This window comes from Fundulus heteroclitus, unplaced genomic scaffold, assembly GCF_011125445.2.
Source record: "Fundulus heteroclitus isolate FHET01 unplaced genomic scaffold, MU-UCD_Fhet_4.1 scaffold_57, whole genome shotgun sequence".
Lineage (NCBI taxonomy): Eukaryota > Metazoa > Chordata > Actinopteri > Cyprinodontiformes > Fundulidae > Fundulus > Fundulus heteroclitus.
In genome coordinates, this window is record NW_023397000.1 from 624,620 (window position 1) to 647,656 (window position 23,037).

General features: G+C 39.0%; 1 protein-coding gene across 2 annotated transcripts in view; it reads right to left on the minus strand.

Annotated features, from left to right (window-relative positions):
• The window catches only part of fah (fumarylacetoacetate hydrolase (fumarylacetoacetase)), a 32,153-nt gene that overhangs the window by 6,470 nt on the left and 2,646 nt on the right, over positions 1–23,037 (minus strand). For both annotated transcript variants that reach the window (XM_036133078.1, XM_036133077.1), the window contains 8 exons: positions 21,012–21,061; positions 20,371–20,461; positions 19,625–19,722; positions 16,430–16,482; positions 16,148–16,247; positions 15,604–15,734; positions 13,519–13,594; positions 5,596–5,642 (listed from right to left, as the gene is read on the minus strand). In XM_036133078.1, coding sequence (XP_035988971.1) covers positions 5,596–5,642; positions 13,519–13,594; positions 15,604–15,734; positions 16,148–16,247; positions 16,430–16,482; positions 19,625–19,722; positions 20,371–20,461; positions 21,012–21,061 — 646 coding nt within the window. The remainder of the gene's footprint in view (positions 1–5,595; positions 5,643–13,518; positions 13,595–15,603; positions 15,735–16,147; positions 16,248–16,429; positions 16,483–19,624; positions 19,723–20,370; positions 20,462–21,011; positions 21,062–23,037) is intronic.

A 23,037-nucleotide genomic window follows, 5' to 3' on the forward strand; every position in this document is an offset into this window, starting at 1 on the left:
GGCCTACAGATGACATCCTCTCCACACAGCCATTCTGCTGTGACTAAACCAGGATTTTCCAACGGCCTCAGAGCCTCAGATCCTCCTCCTCTACGTATCACAGAACACTTTGGTACTGAGGAACTCCAAATTACTTTGCTGTGATACAGATTGGGCCCTGGCCACACGTTTATCAGACATGAGAGTTCCCAGCATCAGCCGGGGCCTTTCGCCGGAGTTTATGGAATATCTGTGATAATACGTGGCAGAAATAAGAAAAACAAAAGGATAAACAGGAACAAATACTTAAAAATCATAAACTGTCAGATGCAACCTGTCACAGAGACATCATCAACCACTAAGTCATATAAACTGGGTTTATTAAATATTAGATCTCTGTCAGGAAAATCCCTTTTAATTAATGACTTCATTATTGACAATAATCTTGATGTAATGTTTTTAACAGAAACATGGCTGCATGAATTTAGTGAAGCAGCTATACTGATGGAGTCAACACCTCCAAACTACAATTTTCTTTGTGAGAGCAGACAGCAAAGGAAAGGTGGAAGAGTAGCAACATTGTTTAATGATTCACTAAAGTGTAAAAAGGTGTTTTTAGGAAAATTTGACTCTTTTGAACATTTGGCTTTCCAGGTAAAGGGCCCGATACAAACTATGTTTCTGAATGTGTACAGGCCTCCTAAGTCCACATCAAACTTTTTTAATGATTTTAGTGACCTCCTGTCTGTGATATGTGTTGATTATGACTGTTTAATTATTGTGGGAGACTTTAACTTTCACGTTGACAACCCTGAAGACAGAAGTGCAAAAGAACTGTGTGACACACTTAGAAACTTTGGTTTAAGTCAACACGTTAAACAGCCAACACACAAACAGGGACATATTTTAGACTTGATCATCACTAAAGGTCTAAAGATTTCACAGGTCAATGTAGCTGATGTTGCCCTATCTGATCACTTTTCTGTTACCTTTGAAAGCATAATTTCCAGTGACTCATTTAGCCAAAGAGACATCGTAAGAAAACGCACCTTTAAGGACAATGCCGCGGAAACTTTTATTCAAGCTTACTCTGATACTTCAACCTCGGGCTGCAATTCAGTAGATGAGCTAGTAGATAACTTTCAGTCTAAAGTCTCAGACATCATTAACTGCATTGCTCCAGTCAAAGTGAAGTTTTTTTTCCGGGAAGAAAAAATCTCCTTGGAGAAATGCTCCAGCAGTTAGAGGTGAAAAAGGGAGTGTCGAAAAGCTGAACGCAGGTGGAGAAAGAACAGACTCCAGGTTCACTACGACATCTATAAAGAGAGACTTTACAGATATAACTTACAAATGAAAAATGCAAGAGAATCTTTCTTCTCTGAGATCATCAAGAAAAACATTAATAATGCTCGTGTCTTATTTTCCACAGTTGACAGGCTAACAAATCCTCCTGTGTCCGTGACTTCCAAACTCCACTCCACCAGGGCCTGCAATGAATTTGCTAACTTCTTTACTGAAAAAATCCTAAAAATTAGAGGATCACTTTGTACTACCATATCAACACCAGAACCAATGCTTTATTCAGCTGGAATTATTTCTGACAAAATGTCCCATTTCAGCGAAATAAACCACAAAAGCTTAGAGCAGATCATTCAGCAGTTAAGTTTCTCCTCCAGCTGCCTTGATGTTCTACCCACAGCTTTCTTTAAAAAAGTTTTACCTGGCATATGGTCTGATTTGACCAAGACAATAAACACGTCCCTTCAGTCAGGTGTTTTCCCCCAGTCCCTAAAAACAGCAATTATCAAACCACTGCTGAAAAAGAACAATTTAGACAAACTTCTACTCCAGAACTACAGGCCCATCTCAAACCTCCCCTTTATCAGTAAGATTATTGAAAAAGCTGTATTTCAACAATTAAACACCTTCTTAACAACGACCAGCCGCTTTGATGTTTTCCAGTCAGGTTTCCGTGCTCACCACAGTACAGAGACCGCCCTTATCAAGGTGTTTAATGACATCCATATAAATACAGACTGTGGAAGAACCACCGTGCTGGTACTATTGGACCTTAGTGCAGCATTTGATACTTTCGATCACTCCATTCTGTTAGAGCGCCTGGAGAACTGGGTCGGCCTCTCTGCTACAGCTCTCCACTGGTTTAAATCCTACTTAAAGGACAGGGACTTTTTTGTATCAGTAGGTAACTTTACATCCCAGACGACAAAAATCACATGTGGGGTTCCCCAAGGGTCCATCCTGGGTCCCCTCCTCTTCAATATCTACATGCTCCCTCTAGCCCAGATAATAAAAAATAACAACATCAGCTACCATAACTATGCAGACGACACACAGCTTTACATCACCATGTCACCAGGTGACTATAAACCAGTTCAAGCACTGAGTAAATGCCTAGAAGAAATCAATGCCTGGATGTGTCAAAATTTTCTTCAGTTGAACAAAAACAAAACAGAAGTAATAATTTTTGGACCAATAGAGGAGAGATCAAAAGTTACCACACAGCTTCAGTCACTTCAACTAAAAACCACTAATCAGGCCCGAAACCTGGGTGTAGTGATGGACTCAGACCTGAACCTTCAAAAGCATCTAAAGACAATTACAAGGTTGGCTTTTTATCACCTGAGGAACATTTCCAGGATTAAAGGACTGATGTCTCAGCAGGATCTGGAAAAACTAATCCATGCGTTTATTTTTAGTAGAATTGATTACTGCAACGGTGTTTTCACAGGTCTGCCTAAAAAGTGGATCAGACAGCTGCAGCTGATCCAGAACGCTGCTGCCCGCGTCCTCACCAAGACTAAGAAAGTAGAGCACATAACCCCAGTTCTAAAGTCATTACACTGGCTCCCTATATCTCAGAGAATAGACTTTAAAATACTTCTGTTAGTCTATAAATCCTTAAATGGCTTAGCACCTAAATACATCACAGACTTGTTATCAGCGTATAAACCCTCCAGACCACTCAGGTCTTCTGGCTCCAGCCTTCTCTGCATACCTAGAACCAGAACTAAACAAGGAGAAGCATCATTTAGTTCCTATGCTCCGCTTATCTGGAACAAACTTCCAGAAAACTGTAAAAGTGCAGAAAGCCTGAGTTCCTTTAAATCGAGATTAAAAACACATTTGTTTAGAATTGCCTTTGAATGTTCAAGTTAAAATGTTTTACTGTTTTCAAATGTTCTTTTTTGTTTCTATACTATCCCTACTTGCTTTTATTCTGTTTTATTTTCCTATATTTTAATCGTGTAAAGCACTTTGCATTGTCTCTGTACTGAATTGTGCTATATAAATAAATTTGCCTTGCCTTGCCTTTTAATTTGTTACTTTTACATGGCAGTGGAATCATTTGAGAAGAAAACTCTATCCCTCTATGCCCAGGCAGTTACGACTAAAAGGAAACAGTGTGAATGTGGGCAGCCAATACTGTTGGTTATTTTGAGAGGAACAAGAAACCAGCTCTATGAAAACAAACAGGCTCTAAACAACAGGCAACAAACCACACTGAGGCCACTTTTAAACATTATAAATTAATAAGGTCTAATGACATATGTTGGGCTATTTATTGTTGTAACATTAATAATATCACTATTGTTATATTTAATGTGCACTGTTTTTTTAATTGAAAAGCGGTTTTATTATTGCTATTTAGAACCACGCTGGCTAAATGTCCCTTGAAGAGTGCCATAGAGTACACAGTAAGCCGGCCAGTGTTTTGCACCGTCCTGTTGAGCCATGCTGCGACTTAAGGGCCCATCGACGAGTCCAGTCACCTGCCAACTGAAATGGTGCCAGTAACAAACCCAGAAAGCTTAGGTTAGGGTCATACAGCAATGCACCATTTATAGAATAAAAAGAACATGTCAGGACTCAGTCAGCAGAGCCATGCTGTTTTGTTGAGCTCTGCCTGTCTGCTTTTTTCCGCAGGTGTTTCCAGTTGACTGGTGGGCGGGGCACACACACCGGGATTGTTTCAGCAGTGTCTGGCCGCGCTACAAGAGCTGCGTGTGGACAGCAGGAGGATTCCAGAGTGTTATCAGTCGTGGTATGACTGCAGGCCACTGTCTCTGTCCCGAGATAGATTCCCTCGAGCTAACCGCTTACTTCTGTGTCTCCAAGGTTCGCTCCCGAGTGCTCTCGTCTCCTTCCTGGAGAACCCTCTCGAGTAACCACCACTCTGAGTCCACCTCTCCACCCCGAGCCGGTCTGGTTTCCCCTGCTGTCCTGGATCACTGGATCGGTGACGCTCGGACCACCCTCCACCCTCCCGGTCTCTGGAGCACCTGCCACCATCTACTACAGCACGCTGAGTCCTTACCGTCCTCCCCTGGATCTGGTTACCATGTCCAGTGGTAAGCTTACGTACCTCAGATCATTTACCCCATGCCCTTTTTCATCTAATCGTCTCTCCTTCCCTTTCAGTGATTTGTTTGGGTACTGGTCCCGTCGTTCCCTCGTCACCTCCTGAGCGATCGTACCATCACCTCCGTTTAATAAACTGCTTAAACTGATCTCTGCTGCCAAGTGTGTTTCTGCATGTGGGCCAAATATATTAAGCCAAACATGACGTCTCTGTTTTTGAGCAACGGGAGCCAAAGGTATTAAGACCACATCATAACAAGAAGGTGGAAGGTGAATAGAAAACAGCACAGCTATTAACAATAGTTTTTTTGTGGAGCCGTGACTGTTACTGTTGTGGTGAAATCTGTGTAGATGTGTGTGTAATGAGAGCCAGGAAAATGATGTAAACAGCGGATGAATATCTTAAATGACTATCAGACTTACAGGTATCAAAACCCAATAAAACGGATGCAAACCAGTACGTAGCTTTAAACTTAGCATGAACAAAAATGCGATGAACTAAGCTCCACAATTATCCGTTTGCGAATTAGTGTGACTGTGGCCACCGCTTGGGAGATGTATATTCAGTAATGTGTATACAGAAGATACTCCTTAAAGCACTGAATCTATGTTCTCACTTCTTATTAACAGAACATGCCATATGGATGTACTGTGGGCTACATTATTTTATGACGTACTGCAAAATACTTTTGCAGCATCACAAGGAGTCCAAGCAAATATACCAGTGAACTTCATTAATTGCAAATGTGGGTGGATATTTCCAATACAAAATGTGGTATGCTGATAGATTCCTACCAAGGAAGACCGAATGCTGCTATTAAATCCAAAATTGCTTAAACAAAGTATTATTGTGTGTACACTTGCAACACCAGTTTTTGGAATTGATTTTTATATTTACTCCTGACAGACTTGAATGTATTTCAGTTGAATTAAAGAGAATATATGTCTCATTAAAAGAATCAAAGGTTTTGAAATAATTTGTAACCGTCTTAGCTTGTTGCATCACAAAAACCCAAACATATAATAATGTCCTTAATAAATAGTGATTTTTTAAATTGCCCATCTTATAAATTCAACAACTGCTCATTTTCTATTACAAGCACAAAAATGTTGCACCACTTATAGAAGATTGTGTCAGAAAAGTTTATGTGACATTATCAAACAAATGTGACTGTCTATGTTTACAGTTACATAAAACACTAAACTCTCCTCTTGAAATTTTGTTCAGATCCTTACTTTAAAATTTGACCTGCAGATGTTTACGGCCTCAGTCATGTCCTGTCCTTGGAGGGCAAAAAGCAGAGAGTATTTCAGTATGTATGACAGAAGATCCATGTCAAATCCATGAGAAATACATATAAACTGAACTTAAACATAGATGTACATACAGACATGCACATGCAGGCACACACTTCGTCATTCTGAACAAAACAAATGAAAATGTCTCCTACAGATTATATTACATTTAATTAATAAACTTTAATTAGATTGTATGCTGCTTTGTTTAAGCTCTCTTTAATTAATACAAAATTGAAAATAGGTTATTGATTACTTTATTCAATTCAATTTTATTTATATAGCTCCAAGTAATGAAACATGTCATCTCAAGGCACTTTCCAAAGTAAAATTCAATCAGATTATACAGATTGGTCAAAAATTTCCTATATAAAAGGGAACCAGTTGATAGCATCAAAGTCCCGACAAGCAGCATTCACTCCTGAAAGAGCGTAGAGCTACAGGGAGAGTCGTCTGCATTGTTCATGGCTTTGCAGCAATCCCTCATACTGAGAAAGCATGAAGCGACAGTGGAAAGAAAAACTTCCCATTAACGGGAAGGAAAAACCTCCAGCAGAACCGGGCTCAGTATGAACGGTCATCTGCCTCGACTGACTGGGGGTTACAGAAGACAGAGCAGAGACACAACAAGCACACATTGATCCAGGAATCTGTTCTACATTAGATGGTAATAGCGGGTATTATAGATATTGCCTAGGTATTGATTGTTTCATTGACTAGATATAGTATAAACATTTAATAAAAAAATTTAAGTTTCAATATTGTGATTCTGCCCTGCGATAGACTGGCGACTTGTCCAGGGTGTACCCCGCCTCTCGTCCATTGACAGCTGGAGATAGGCACCAGCACCCCTCACCACCCCAGCAGGGATAAGCGTGTCGGAAACAGGATGGATGGATATTGTGATTCTGAGAACAAATATTTTTTTTATGATGTGCCCCTCTGACTCCAAAATCTGTTTATTTTCTTGAAAAAAAATGTGTCCAGTTTTTTTTTTTTACTTTTCGAAAAAAAAAAATTGATAATCACTCTTTCTAGGAATATTTCTAATTATGCAATTAAATATTCACCATATGCATTTAATTATATTTTGCCTGTCTTCTAATAATGTACTATCACATAGCTTTTTACACATTCTCAAAATTTTAAATATTTTTATAGTTCTCACAATAATTTTTAATTCTCTAAAAAAGTTGGGATTATACAGTGGCTATGGAAAGTATTCAGACCCCTTAAAAATGTCCACTCTTTTGTTTCACTGCAGCCATTTTCTGAAATCCAAAAAGTTCATTTTATTTCTAAGTAATGTACACTAAGCAACCCATCTTGACAGAAAACCCCCCAGAAAAGAAATTTTTTTTTTTGCAAATTTTTAAAAAAAGAAAAACTGAAATATCACATGGTCAGAAGTATTCAGACACTTTGCTCAGTATTGAGTAGAAGCACCCTTTTGAGCTAGTACAGCCATGAGTCTTGTTAGGAATGATGCTGATGAAGTTTTTCACACCTGGATTTGGGGATCCTCTGCCATTCTTCCTTGCGGATCCTCTCTCCAGTTCCGTCAGGTTTGACGGTGAATGTTGGTGGACAGCCATTTTCAGGTCTCTCCAGAGATGCTCAATTGGGTTTATGTCAGGGCTCTGGCTGGGCCAGACAAGAATGGTCACAGAGTTGTTCCGAAGCCACTCCTTTGTTAATTTAGCTGCGTGCTTAGGGTAATCGCCTTGTTGGAAGGTGAACCTTTGGTCCAGTGTGAAGTCCTGAGCATTGTGGACGAGGTTTTCTTCCAGGATATCTCTGTACTTGGCCGCATTCATCTTTCCTTCAATTGCAACCAGTCATACTGTCCCTGCAGCTGAAAAACACCCCCATAGCATGATGCTGCCACCACCATGTTTCACTGTTGGGATTGTATTGGGCAGGTGATGAGCACTGCCTGGTGTTCTCCACACATGCCGCTTAGAATTAATGCCAAAAAGTTCAATCTTTGTCTCATCAGACTAGAGAAGCTTATTTCTCATAGTCTGGGAGTCCTTCATGGGTTTTTAGGCAAACTCTATGTGGGCTTTCATATGTCTTGCACTGAGAAGAGGCCCCTGTTGGGCAGCTCTGCCATAAAGCCCCGACTGGTGAGAGCTGCAGTGATAGTTGACATTGTGGAACTTTCTACCATCCCCCTACTGCATATCTGGAGCTCAGCCACAGTGATCTTTGGGTTCTTCTTTACCTCTCTCACCAAGGCTCTTCTCCCACGATTGCTCAGTTTGGCTGGACGGCCAGGTCTAGGAAGAGTTCTGGTCGTCCCAAACTTCTTCCATTTAAGGATTATGATGGCCGCTGTGCTCTCAGGAACCTTGAGTGCTGCAGAAATTCTTTTGTAACCTGATCTGTGCCTCGCCACAATTCTGTCTCTGAGCTCCTCGGGCAGTTCCTTCGACCTCATGATTCTCATTTGCTCTGACATGCACTGTGAGCTGTAAGGTCTCATATAGACAGGTGTGTGCATTTCCTAATCAAGTCCAATCAGTTTAATTAGACACAGCTGGACTTCAATGAAGGAGTAGAACCATCTCGAGGAGGATCAGAAGAAATGGACAGCATGCGAGTTAAATATGAGTGTCACAGCAAATGGTCTGAATACTTATGATCATGTGATATTTCAGGTTTTCTTTTTTAAATAATTAGCAAGAATTTCTACATTTCTGTTTTATTTCTGTCAAGATGGAGTGCTGAGTCTAAATTAATGAGAAATAAAATGAACTTTTTTTTCAGCACATGGCTGCAATGAAACAAAGAGTGAAAAATGTAACGGGGACTGAATACTTTCTGTACCCACTGTATTGACTTCCAAGAGTTATAGTGGATATTTCTTCTATTAATTAGCTCAACTGGACAATGTTTTTCATTCAGAAATCTATCTGTCCATTCTCTATGGGACCTTATCCGTGGAGGGTCTCAGAGTGCCAATCTTCAGTAGTCATTGGGCCTAGTGTGATATTGTGACGTAATAATCAGTATTTTAATACTTTTAAATGTGTTAAATGTTGTTGATATTGCTGCATATGGATATTTTCCAAATGATTTCATTAAAAATTATTGTCAGCTTGTTGTTTTGTTAGGCCAAATGTCCCTCCTGTGTGGAAAGGTTGGCTGTGGTAATAATATGCAGCTGTACCAAGTTCAATTCAATTCAATTCAATTTTATTTATATAGCGCCAAATCATGAAACATGTCATCTCAAGGCATTTTACAAAGTCAAGTTCAATCATATTATACAGATTGGGTCAGATTATACAGATTGGTCAAAAATGTCCTATATAAGGAAACCAGTTGATTGCATCAAAGTCCCGACAAGCAGCATTCACTCCTGGGGAACCGTAGAGCCACAGGAAGAGTCATCTGCATTGTACATGGCTTTGCTGCAATCCCTCATACTGAGCAAGCATGAAGCGACAGTGGGAAGAAAAACCACCCATTAACGGGAAGGAAAAACCTCCGGCAGAACCGGGCTCAGTATGAACGGTCATCTGCCTCGACCGACTGGGGTTACAGAAGACAGAACAGAGACACAACAAGAGAAACAAAAAAGCACAGAAGCACACATTGATCTAGTAATCTGTTCTACATTAGATGGTAGTAGCGGGTGAGCCGTCTTCTGTCAGAGTTGACTTCACTCTGATTGGCTACCACCAAATTTGGGAAAACTGGTCATGAAGCCAGCTCCATCACCCTCGGACATATCAGCTCCCCTTTTAGTAACCGCTGGGAAGTGAGTTTGAGGTTGGATTTTGAATATATTCGTGCTCCGCAGCTTCTGACTCCTGTTCAAGCTGATACAGTGAAGTCGATCTGGGGTTGCCATCTGCTTGCTCCTCCTCTCAAATAGAGCAGTCAGACATGCTAGCGCGACTCACAGCCGATGTATCAGCTGGGGTAAGGAGGGGGAAAGCTGTTTGCTTGATGGTGTGCTCTGACTGGAGAATATGAATTACGTAGAAAGACAACACGTTTTCTGGTCTGACCACTTTTGAGTAAAGCAACAAAGCTGACCGCCCCTGAGCAGGTCCTTTGGTATTCAATTTAGACATCAACACGGCCTCATCAGTGCACAACTGATCATTTTATACCCCCAAAACCTCAGTAAATTTTTGTCAGGATACCTTTAAACCAAAGTGTATCTCATAAGTTTTAATCTTACACAACAGCTTGAAGTTGTATGAAGTTCCTGTTTCAAGAAAATATTCACCACACTGAATCAGGAGGTTGTTATCTACACTTGTTTGGTCTCCAGATTGTTCAAAATGTGGTCTTGCTTTCCTCACATATTAGAGCGCCTGGTGCTGAAACACCTGAAAGACATCATATAGAGGACCTGCTGCAGTTTGTCTACCAGACAAGCAGATCAGCAGAAGAGACAGTAAACCTGGGCCTAAACTTCATCCTGTTCCACCTCGACCAAACATAGACTTACACCAGAATCCTGTTTGTAGACTTCAGCTCGGCCTTTAACACAATCAACCTTAACATCCCCCATCAGAAGTTCACCCAGCACAGAGTGCCTGAAGAACCAGCTTCCTGACTGCCAGCTGCCAGCTTGGGAGCATCTTCTCTCGCTGTAAAACGATCAACACTGGCACCCCCCAGGAGTGTTTTCTCTCCCCTCTCCTCTTATCACTATATACTATTGACTGCAGGAGTAGGATCAGCTGGTCCACTGGTGCACTGAGACCTACCTGGAGTTGAACCTGCTAAAGACTGTAGAGATGACGGGGGACTTAAGGAGAACCCCTCCTCAACAACATTGTGGTTCCTAGGAATGCCCCTCTCTCGGGTACCGAGATGGTTCTCACACATTGACACTATCTGTAAGAAGGCCCAGCAGAGACCGGACTGTCAGCGGCAACTCAAGAAGTACATCCTACTTCAGGAGCTACTGATCATCTTCTACACTGCCATCATTCAATCTGTCATGTGCTCATTCATCTCTGTATGGTTCATCCACAAAACCTTGACAGGTCCAAACTGCATGATACAATTAAAGCTGTAGAGCAAGGATCATCAGGACTAACCTTCCATCCATTCATGACATGTACAGGTCCAGGCCCAGTAAAAGGGCAGCTAAAATTGCTGTCGACCCATCTCATCCTACTCTCTTGTTAGGATTGGTCAGTGCTAGACAGCACTGATGGCTAAAATTAGACAATACAGAACCAGTTTCTACCCCCAGGCTGTGTCTCTTAAGAACACTTTACAATCAGAGTAGCCAGCTACTCTACTGAGGGGGGGGGGAATCCCCTGCACATTCTGCTCCTGTTCTTTGTCCCTTGTAAATGTATTTTCTGTTGTAGTTACTGTGTGCTTACCATTGTCTGCCTGTTTCTTTACACAATGTGAGCATTAGAATCCATTGTTAAATTCCTAACAATGGATTCTATTGTTAGGAATACATATATTCCTAACAATATTTGTACCCTCAAACTTTGCGAAATAAAGTTGAATCTGATTCTGATATTAAAGGCTAAAAGTTTGTGTTTGACTTTTGATGACCTTTAGTCATTTTAACAATGTCCAGAGGGATGTTTTCCCTTGTTTTTCATCAGTTAAGAGTTAGGTAACTGATAAACTGTGATTTTTAACTTAAAAGGTGGTGTATGGTACTATAAAAAGTATTGTTACCCCCTAAAACGTTTGTTTCCCCTCCTGCTTAATCCCATTGTAATCAGTAAATCATTATTTAGTCCACTATCTACAGTACTGTAAAAAAATTGTTGTCACATTGAGAATTTCTTCTCTTTTATTTTATCTTAATTTAACACACATCATCAAAGTAGACACAAAAACAGTAATGGCTTTTCCACCAACTCCAACCACAGGTTTGAAGAGCAACTGTGCATACTTGTCCACATCTTACTCTAACACAAAATCTCCCCATGCACCAACCACCCTCCTTTTATCAGACCCTCTACCTGGATTTAACACCTCTAAAGAATGCTGAAAAAACCTATTTACATAGGCATTTTCCAGCATTAGAATACCAGAAAAGCTGCAAGACCTGAAAACATCTCCAGCTCATGTCTGAGAGTGTGAACTGAAAAACTGGTCCCATCTTCACTCAGATCTTCAACAGGTCTATGCAGCCGAGTGAGGTTCCCTTCTGCTCACAGTGTCAGTCCCCACCTGTCAGTAGATCACCAGCTTCCTGACTGACCAGCAGCAGCAGGTGAGACAGGGGGCATCTATTCCTGTGCAAGAACCATCAGCATTGGGACCTTGCAGGAGCGTGTTCTCTCTCCTGATGATATATTTGTCTTGGAATTTATTAAAAAAAAAAAAAAAAGGGAGGGGAGAAAGGAAAGAGGACAAAAAGAAGGACAGAGAATATTAAAGCTGCAAGTAGCAATGGGCTACTTCAGCATTTGTCATGACTGTGGCAGATCAGTATTGGGACCTCCACGTCTTGGGTGGACATGGATCCCAAATCACATCTGTTTGAAGTGGTAACGTGCCTGATCTCGCACATTGCCACTAGATGAAGCCACAGCCACAGGCAGCTGAGAGAGGTTCCCTTTTGACCTTCAATTCCTTCAGAGTATACAGAGTCATTTTGAAGCCTGTCAAAATCTCTACGAGGAGTTTGGCGCAGATATGATGTGTAAAAGGAACAAAATGGCAACTTTGATACAAATAGGTGGACTTCCTGTCGGGTTTTTCACCATTGCTTCGAGAAACTTTTTGGTAGGTCCTGAAAAGTGTAATATAGCTATCGAGCTTCATAAACCTTGGTCAAAACATGGCTTGAGCATGCATGAAGCGAAGGTGGAGGGGAAAACTCTCCTTTAACAAAAAGAAAACCTCCAGCAGAACCAGACTCAGTGTGAATGGGCATCTACCTCAACTGACTGGGGTTTAGAGAAGACAGCAGAGCAAAAAAAGCACAGAAGAACACATTGAACCAGGAATCTTTCTACGTTAGAGGGTAATGGCAGATGAGCTGCCCCCTTGGATGGTGTCACAGCCAATAGAACGGCAGACCAGGTGTACCTACTTGAAGAGAAAAAAGGTGCTGTAAATGCTGTTCATATACAGCACTTTGAATCATCTTGTTACTAAAATGTGCTATAAAAATAAAACTGCCTTGCCTTGATGATTGGACATTCTCCTTTAAAACTTTGGTTAGAGAGCAGATTTCATTGTTCCATTAACTAAAGCCAGTCATGTAGATCCTGAAAACTTATAGCACCTTATACACTATCACCACAGTTGACTATAGGTATGATGTTTTTTTCTGAAACATAACATTTTAACAGTCTACAGAATATTTTCGCAAAAGTCTTCAGGATATAAAGATGTTTTCTGGGGGAAAATGAGGATGGACCTTTGTGTTGTTTTGGCCAGCTGTTGTTTTGGCCTTGGAACCCTCCCATGGAGGGCAGTTTGGCCATGTCTCTTTCTTATTGTTGAATAATGAACACTGACTTTCACTTAGGCAAGAGAGATAAAAACTTACTATTTTCACATAAAGTTGGGTTAATTTAGATAGCATTGTCACTTAATGGAAATTAACAGTTGAAAACTGCATTTTGTATTTATTTGTTATTCAAATTTGGTTGATTATCTGAAACAATTAAGTGTTAATAATATTCACAATATGGAAAACAAATTATACAGAGGCAAATATCTTTTCAGAGATTAAATGAAATGCCATTAATAATGAATGTCAAAATGTGTTGTACTGTATTTCACCAAATAAATACAAACAGCATCATCATTTGACAGACAAAAACTCTTCAGTTAGCAGTTCTATGTGCACCAAAGTTTTGTAGGTCTGATGTATGTGAGCGTGTGTTTGGCGCTGTACAGTACCCTTTAGTGACACAAACAGGTTAATGTTGAAAGTGTAAGCATCTTGATGTTGTAGGTATGGAAGCGGTTCAGGATCCTGTAAAAAAGTTGAACAAAAACAAAATTAAGGGAGTCTCAGAATCTATAATAGTTATGAATCTTTTAAAATTGTAACATTGACAATTTTTTTAAAATGAACAAAGTGAAGTGAAGTAAAATGTATGTTGCTGATATGGATCTATAGATTTTGTCATCCAGCTTATCAGTCTCACCAGGGTTTTATTGTTAAGATCCTTAGGTGTTTGGGTTTCTTTGCGTCTCTTTTTTAGTTTCCCAGTTGATTATGTGTTCAAATGGTTGTCATTTAGTTCATTACTTTGTGTGTTAGGTGTATAGTTTATTCTTGTGTTATTGTACTTTTAGATTTATCTGTTAGATTTGTCTGTGTCTAAATACAGCTGTTTATTAGTTTACCTCTGTCTCAGCTGCTCCGGATACCGCTGGTTGCCATGTACTGCATGCAATTTATTCTCTTTCTCTCCCTCAGTGTATGAGTTCTTTTCCTCACATTGCCCTCTGCTGGATTGTCTCATAAAATTTCATGTGCCCGTTTCCTCATCCTGTTTACCTTCTGCCCTCCTGTAAATTCTCTGTCTTTATAATAGATCCTTTTCATGCAATGCTCCCGTCTGTGCCTGGGTCCTACTCCACACCCATACAACCTGACAATTTATTTTTCTTAGTTTAGCCTTTTTCTTTCATTACCTTTGAAGTCTTGGTATAGTGACACGATTTTTTGGTGAGCTGTAGTTCTGTGGTTAGAAAAGGATGGGGGTTCCAAGATTATGTTAAAAGTGTAGATTGAGGACACACAATGACTCACCTGGGACATATTTAATGCATATGCAGGTGCACACAGCCACACACTTAACTATTAAACTATTATATATGTTGTTAAAAAGCCTTTATGAGGACATTACATTGATCAAAATAATCTTCCATTCCACAAACTGCATCCTGAGTTTTTCTAAATGCAATGTTTAATGTGGTTAAGCTGTTTTGATAGAACCGTTTCTTTGGATACATCTCAACACATCAAAATAATGATGTTTACATTAATGGTCTTTTTTTGCAAGAATAAAACCCAGTAAACTAAATGCAACTTTGTTCATATTCTGCTGAAAAAAAAAATCAGTGCACTCTCAGACCTTAACATCTGTTTCCAACTGTTTTCTGTTTGTTATTTTTGAGGCACCGAACCAAGTATTTTGGAAAATAAAAGTAATTTTTTTTCCCTGACCAGCATCTAAGAAGACTAACAAAACATCAACTTCTGTGAGCTCTCAGTGCTGAGTCACTGCAAAGTGTGAAGGGCAAAGAAAAGAGTCAGATTTGACAGGGAGTCAAAATACGTATCTAAAGTTTAAGTGAGGAAAACACTGGCAAAACACCAAGGAAGTACCTGCCAGGAAGAAACTTCTAGCAAGTTAGAGATTGACCCCTTCGACTGAACCCTTCCACTAGCAGTGCCAGAGAGATAGGAGCATGGGAACGCTCAGAATCCCCTTTGGGAAAGAAATATTTAAATTTTATGTTTGTGTTTTCAGTAAAATATATTCATTTGATAGTTTCTTTAAAGATTAAATAAGTAAATAGATCCAATTAATTCAGTTAATTTTTAATTGAAGTATTAAAATTTTTATTCAGAAAAAAAATGTTTTCATAAAACTTTCTTCTCATTCTTTTGTATAATGTGTGCAATAAAGGCTCCTTCAAAAAAACTATTTGCCCTCCAGATAGATTTTCCAGAGACTAAGCACAATTATATTCATTTAATGAAACTAGAGAGATTTTAATACATTAATATAACAAAGTAGTTCAACTACCACTGCTCCAAAAGAGTCAAAAGTTTTTGATAGTTTGTACATAAAATGTAATAGAATATATAGTTTAATGTGAATATTTGCTCTTATTAAATGCCAATATATTATTGATAATTTCTATGTGTTTCACAATAACCTCTAAAAGGCAGGATTATAAATGTAACTATGTTTTATAATATACAATTTGGACATTACATTCAATAAGTTGCAACATTTGTCCAACCTGTATGGGGTTAGACTCTGCAAAAGGTAAGAGTGCTTCCATGGGCACAACCCAGGGTGAGATTGTTGTTCCAAAATTCTTTCCCAGGAAAGGCCCAAGAGGAACATACTCCCAAGCCTGGATATCTCTGGCTGCAATTAAACAAATCGCATAGTTAAATAACATTATCATTAACTGTATTGTGTGTGTGTATATACACACACACACACACACACTATAATATAATATAATATAATATATATATATATATATATATATATATATATATATATATATATATATATATATATATATATATATATATATATATATATATATATATATATATATATAAGGACCTTCTTGCTGCAAGGCAACAGCGCTACTCACTGCGCCACTGTGCAGCCCCTATATATATATATATATATATATATATATATATATATAGCCAAATCACTGTTAATGATTTGTGATTCTTACTCATTATTTTAGTTTGTGTAATTCTGTTGCCTAATTTATGGTGGCTGAGTAGCCATTTCTATGTCATGTCATTAAAGACTCTTACCACTCCAGTCATTCATGAGTACCATCCCAAATATGTGTTCATGGGCCTTGTTGATAGGAATGGGCTCCCCAAGTGAATTTCCTCCTCCAACAAAGAATGCCTGTTAATGAAAAAGGAAGTTCCAGCAAAAATAACATTGACATGTTCATGTGTTAAAACCTTCAGTGACCAATGAAAAAGACAACAAAAATATCACTTTTTCCAGTCATATTATAGTTTATTTACCAACACATTACTCAGGTACTCAATGTCATGGTTCTATAAAATAAACAGTGTAATCACCATCTCAAGCTCAATATCCAGTTGCTTGGAGGGACCAAACACAGGAGGTTTTGCTGGGAGAAAAGCAAAGGTAAATGTAATTACATCAAGCCTGGTTATCTGCTGAAGCAATCGTCAATAAATCAGCTGATTTTTCAAAGTGCATCCTTCTATAAAGTATAATTTTTGGTACTGACATGTTCTGTTTGACTTCTTTTATTTTGCTCCTTATATGTATAAACATTGAAATAAAATAAAAAAGGGTCTGTAGTTAAATTTAAAATGTTTAGACTCTTTATGGTAAGTTATTTGCAAAGTCCTAGCATTTTCAAACTACATAATGTTGGTAATAAAGTTAGACACTCAGCCATTTTACAGAGTGCACTCAGCTCAGTTTTATCCCCCCCCCGGTTTGGTTTAAATTTTTGGACACTATAAGCACGGAGCCTGGCTAATTTACCAGGTAACTCTTGTAGGATCATGGCATGCATCATAGCAACAGTCTACAGATTTAATGGCTGAGGTATGTAGCTATTTTTAATTCATTTATTTACTTAATATGGACAATAAAAAACACACTGGTGTAAATCAAAAGGCTTGTGCATATGTGTTATAGTGTACATGCTAATTTTCAAGAACTGCCCTTAGGAGGCTTTTTAACTCATTAGCATTTTAGCTTCTTTTTGTTTTTTTTAATTTAAAGGGTTTTCTTTAAATTCAAGGAACAACAGAACACATCAATTTCAGGCAACATGCATGATATTGCCAAAAATATTCAGTTGTCTGCTTTCACACATATATAAACATGAGTGACATGCCATTCTTACTAGGGTTTAATACAATGTTGGTTAACCATTTGCAGATATACCTAAAAAGGCTCTTCACAAGACTTATGAATGTGTTTATAAGAGGCTTTGACCATTCTTTTTGAAGCTTATTTGTGATGTCAGTAACTGATTTGGACGAGAAGGCTTCTTCCACACTAAAACTCACTCATCTGCGTCTTAATGGACCTTGCTTTGTTGACTGGTGCACAGTCATAATGGAACAGTGAGAGGTCCAACTGTTCCCCTAAAATTGAGCACATGAAAGTGACAAAATGTATTACTATGCTGAGCATCGAGAAAGAAATCATTCTGGTCAAAGGGAACTAAGGGGTCAATGCCAACCCCCTGAAGAACAGCCAAGCACCAAAACCCCCTTTTGCAACCAACTTTAAACTCAACATAATACATTCAGGAAAGAGCTACTCTTTTGGCAACTGTCAAACAGGCTTGTACCTTACACAGCAAGACAGAAAGCCATGATTCCTTACTTCAACGAACACATCTCCACCGCTTTAGAGTCCACTAGGTTCCACTGTAACAACTGCATTGGATGCACTTGATGTAAAGCTAGGATGCAGCTGCTCAGCCCTGAAGATTCATTATATGAAGCTATTTCCACACTGTTCTAGACCTCATGTGAAGTTCCACATGGAGTTTGGAGGTCTGTGGCCATTTACTGTTATAAGTTGTTGACTTCAACACATTATGTTCCCAAGTACCTACTGACCCTATTCTGATATTTGAAGTGATCCACCTCCTAATGGTTCAGTTGCTTCTTTTCTGTGTTGCATTGTGTTCACTTTGTTACAACGCAACTATAAATTTAACAGAAAGTTTTCAGAAAGTTAAGAGAAATACTAAATTACATGTGGCCACTTCATCCATCCATCCATCCATTTTCTTACTCGCTTAATCCCTCATGGGGTCGCGGGGGTTGCTGGTGCTTATCTCCAGCGTTCACTGGGCGAGAGGCTATGTGGCCACTTGTCACTGTAAAACACTGAAATTCACTGAGCTCTTGAAAGCGACTCATTCTTTCTCACGCGTTTGTAATAGCAGCTCGCAGGTCTGCTGGATTTTATACACCTGTCACCATGGAAGTGATAAACACCTGAATTCAATGGTATGGCTGATTTCGCAAGAGGGTCGTGGTTTCAGATATTGGCCTGTAGTCTTCCAATATGGAGTTTACATGTTCTGCCTGCGCATGTGACTGTTTGATCCAGGTAATAAAGCTTTCTACTAAAGTCCAAAAAGACACGTTAGGGTAAATGGTCTCTCTAAATTGCCGAGGTGAGAATATATGAAAACATTCTTGTTTGACCAATTCGTATTTGTTTTGTCAAACATTGGCTACAGCAACCTTCATCACCACTTGGCCCTTGGTCTAATTGAAAGTCCTCTTGTTATTTGTTTTCCATTTTTGAGACCATGTAAAAGGAGATTTTCTAATTTTCCCACTGCCGATGTTTGTATACTTACTTAATACAAGTCTGTGTCAACACAGATTTGTTGAACAGTGAAAGATTTTATTTCAACCCAACCTATATCAAAAGTTAAAGATCCTGTGGACACAACCCGAAGGGAACAAAGCCAAATAGCAGAAGGGTTCCCTGTTGATCTTCAGACGCAACCTCCTTCATAAAAATACAGGTAGTTTTTGAGAAGAAGAGGAAGGCCTCAAAAGACAGAGATAAGGCCATAGTGGATTTGAGAGATATTTTCATGTGATCCCCCTGAGGGGCAGAAAAGCAGGTAGGACGGTCTTGCACAGTTATTAAAAAATTGACTGGGCGTTTCTTACTTACATTTCCGGAAACATCGGCCATTATACCCTTAAGTTACAGAACCGCAAAACACACAGATTAAAGAAGTGAAATAATGAATAATAAACAAAACCTACCACTGCAATCCTGTGATATCACAGTAATCTACAGCATGACTGATCTGTATTAAAATTGCTATTAAGAACAATTTACACAAAGCAAATTTCTTCAAACTAAAACAAAATTAGGATTCTCATATTTACACACCCTTTTCTGTTTTTAAATCTATTGACTATCCATCATTTACGTTTTGCTCTTGTTTTCAGTCAAACATCTCGGTAATGTCACACTGATAATATGACTAGTTAGTCTCCACAATGTTAAATTATCTCCCGGTTTAGTGGTTTTATGCTCTACTCTATTCACTCATTAAAATGTTAACTTTTGGTATGAAGATGTTGTCATACAGGTTTTAAAAGCTCTGTCACTAAAGATATGTACTTCTTGAAAATAAGCATTATCCAAAGAGAAACACACAACACCATGACATGTGCATGAAATTAAACTACATGCTGTGGGACATGAATATCAAGGCCCAATGCTTCCTAGTATTTGGAGATTACTTTGATCAGGTCTCATCTGGCCACAAGGACGACGAATCGGAGTTCCAGAAACAACCAGTGATGATGCTCTGCCATGGTACCCCACTGGAAGCCTCAACCTGCCAAACACCATAACCCAGTAAGAACAACAAAACCAAACTGCTAACTGTTCTGATGTATCAAAATAATCCAGTAGAAAAAAAATTAAATAAAGGAAACTTGAGTAGGCCCCTTGAATGGATTATTCTTTGTTGAAACGTTTTGTCTCTTCTCTGAGCCTTCTCAGACCGATGAAGTCTCTGGGAGAAGAAGAACCTGTTCAGGGGGCCTGCTCAACTTATTTTTTTGGATAACACAGCTATTTGGGTAGACTTCTTGCACTAATTTCCCCAGCTGAATAACTGGTAGTTAAAGATTTGTATCATTTGACTAACTTTTTGATGGGATGTTTTTACTGTGTTTAAAATTAAATAGTACTGTTTCATGTAAAAAGTAAGAGATAATCACATGTTGAACCATAAATATGTATGTGAATGTGTCTTCCTGTTTGGCGAATTAAGATAATTCAGCCCATAAGTATCAAACCCACAAGATCCTGAAAATATGAGTAAACATAAAAATCCTTCAACAATAACATGCAAAAGTGAATTTGTATTACATGAGCTTGCAAACTTCTACAGGATTAGTCTGATTTTCTATGTCTTTGAATCTTCTCCATGGGTTTGATTCACTCTGCTCAATGCTGTTGACTTTAGCTTTGTGTGTACCAGTTTGGCATCAGAGCGTTCTCCTTTCCTCGAAACATGATACCGACATTAGTGGCGTGATCTCTGGAGGAGTAGAAATCAGTGTAATCACCTTTGAAACACACAGACGTACACAGGCATCACTCAGATGATGACAGAATGATGATGATGATGAAGCCATCAATTCCAAACTTGTTTATGTTATTCAGAGAAAGCTTGACAAGAATCAACAGTTCATCCAGGTGTTTGTTTCTAGCTTTTTAAACAGCTTGGGAAACAACTTTGATCCCCCAAATATTTAAATGTAATAAATATAAAATTCCTTTTCACCCTTGAGACAGTTTATCCCACTAAAGTCTTTTTTTATGTTAAACTCAAATGTAAAACTCATCTAATATGAGAAGCACAGTGTTAACCAGAATAAAGAAGCGGGCAAGGTTCCTGTTCTAACGGTAGCCATTTTTTTTCTCATTTGGGATCCCATATTTATAACTCAATGGCCATCAAACAACGATGCATATCTGCCAATGTAAACCCCACTGAGCACATTGTTTCCTAATGAGATTTGGTTGCTGAGGAGATCTAACAAAGACTATGAATATCTCTGTACAAATGTCTGCAGTCTGCGGAAGTTTTCTCCACAGAAAAGGACAAACACTCACCAACATCGGCAGGAAGGTGCATCATGGCTGCACTTTGATGGACAAATGCCCTGCAGAAAGCAACACAAAAGGTTGGAATGAAACCTGCAATCTAAGGATAATTTTGAAGCAAACGAGTCCTAAACCCAGTAATGCATAATAAATTGTCCTGCATCTTTCAGCAATTAGCAGCTTCATCAAGAACCTAGGCTCATAAACAAAATTCACTTTTTGCAACTCGAAACCTCTAATAATTTCACTTGACTGCAAAGAATTTTAGAAAATGGAAGGTTGGATGGGAAGGAATTTGTAACCCCATAGACACAACCTAAAAAATAAAGTGAAACACTGCTGCACACAGAAAATACAGGTGTTCAAGAACCTCACTGACTTGTAATGATGTGTGGCGCAATACTGAAATAGTCATACCTCCAATACCAGACGTTTATGCTCTAAAACAATTTTCAAATCAAAAATAGATACCTTTAATACTTCAGTCATTTGAAGTGATGTATATTATTAACAGGAAAACAGTAAAGAAACAAAACTATCAACATCTCCAAATTTTCCTGATTAGTGGCGACTGCTTCTCCTTCTGTCTGGCTTAGTAGTCTAAGGGGGGTGTGCCACTGCTGTTCAGTCACTCACTGAGACACAACCCAAGGGCAGATCATAAACGGAGTCAGGCGTAGAAGTATTTCAGCTCCACAAACAGCAAGGAGCAACCAAAATTATACATATTTCAATATTGTAATCACAATGATTGTACTTCACAATAGTGACCACTCCATGTCTATTTCTGATATTGTCATGTCTGTTTCGGAGAGTCCTTGAGCTATAGGCGGCTGCAGTGGAGCACCAGTTTATCTTCATTGATGAGGTTGGGTTCAACCTCACAAAAAGACAAAGGAGGGGAAGGAATGTCATGGGCCAGCGTGCCATTGTTGAGGTCACTGACCAGCGCGGAGGGAACATCACAATGTGTCCAGCGATTACCCACTACGGCATCAATCATCACCATGCTAGCCTTGGCCCCTACAACACCGCCCATCTGATCACATTCCTGGACACCCTACACGACACACTCATTCCACCAGATCAGGTAGATGGCCCAGAGCAGCTCAGGTACGTTGTCCTTTGGGACAATGTAAGTTTCCACAGGGTTGCTCTGGTTCGTAACTGGTTCACTGCCCACCCAGGCTTTTTAGTTGTTTATCTCCCTCCATTTTCTCCTTTCCTCAATCCTATTGAGGATTTTTTTTCTGCCTGGAGATGGAACGTGTATGACCGAAATCCACAAATGCGTATACCTCTTCTCCAAGCTATGGAGAACACATGTGGAGATATAGCAGCTGATGCTTTTCATGGCTGGAATCACCATGCAAGGGGATATTTCCCCTGCTGCTTGGCCCTGGAAAACATTGCTTGTGATGTGGATGAGGTGCTGTGGCCAGACCGCAACAGAAGAGAGGATGCAGCATAGTAGTTTTTTTTTGTTTAGTTTTTTTTTACTGTACAGTAAATTCTTCTGTTGTTTTGTATGTAGTGCAAGTGCAACTTTGTGTTGGTTGGGAATGGGATGTACACTGTGTACATTGTTTTTGTGGGACAAATAAAATATATTTGTTACTGTGTATTTGTGTCTTCTGAGTATAAAAATAATTTTCTCAAATATTTTACAACACTTATGTATGTACTGTCTGTAGTAAGTGTAACACTCAACAAAAAAAAGGCCTAAGTCATTATAATGAATGGAGAAGTGTTTTCCATTCATCATAATGTTTTACACTGAGCACATCTGTGTTCAAATAGTTCTTATGAAGGTCTATTCACATGATGGTTTGTGTGTGTAATTTCAGAATCAGATATACTTTAATAATCCCAGAGGGAAATTGCTGTTTCAGTACCATCACCATAACATCAACATCACAAACATTTCAGTCTTTTGTTTTGAAAACAAAAGACCATTGAGAAAAAATAACATTGTTTTGAATGTAAAGTTTAATTTTGCAGGGGAATTGAGGGGTTTTGCCCATTGTGTGTGTTT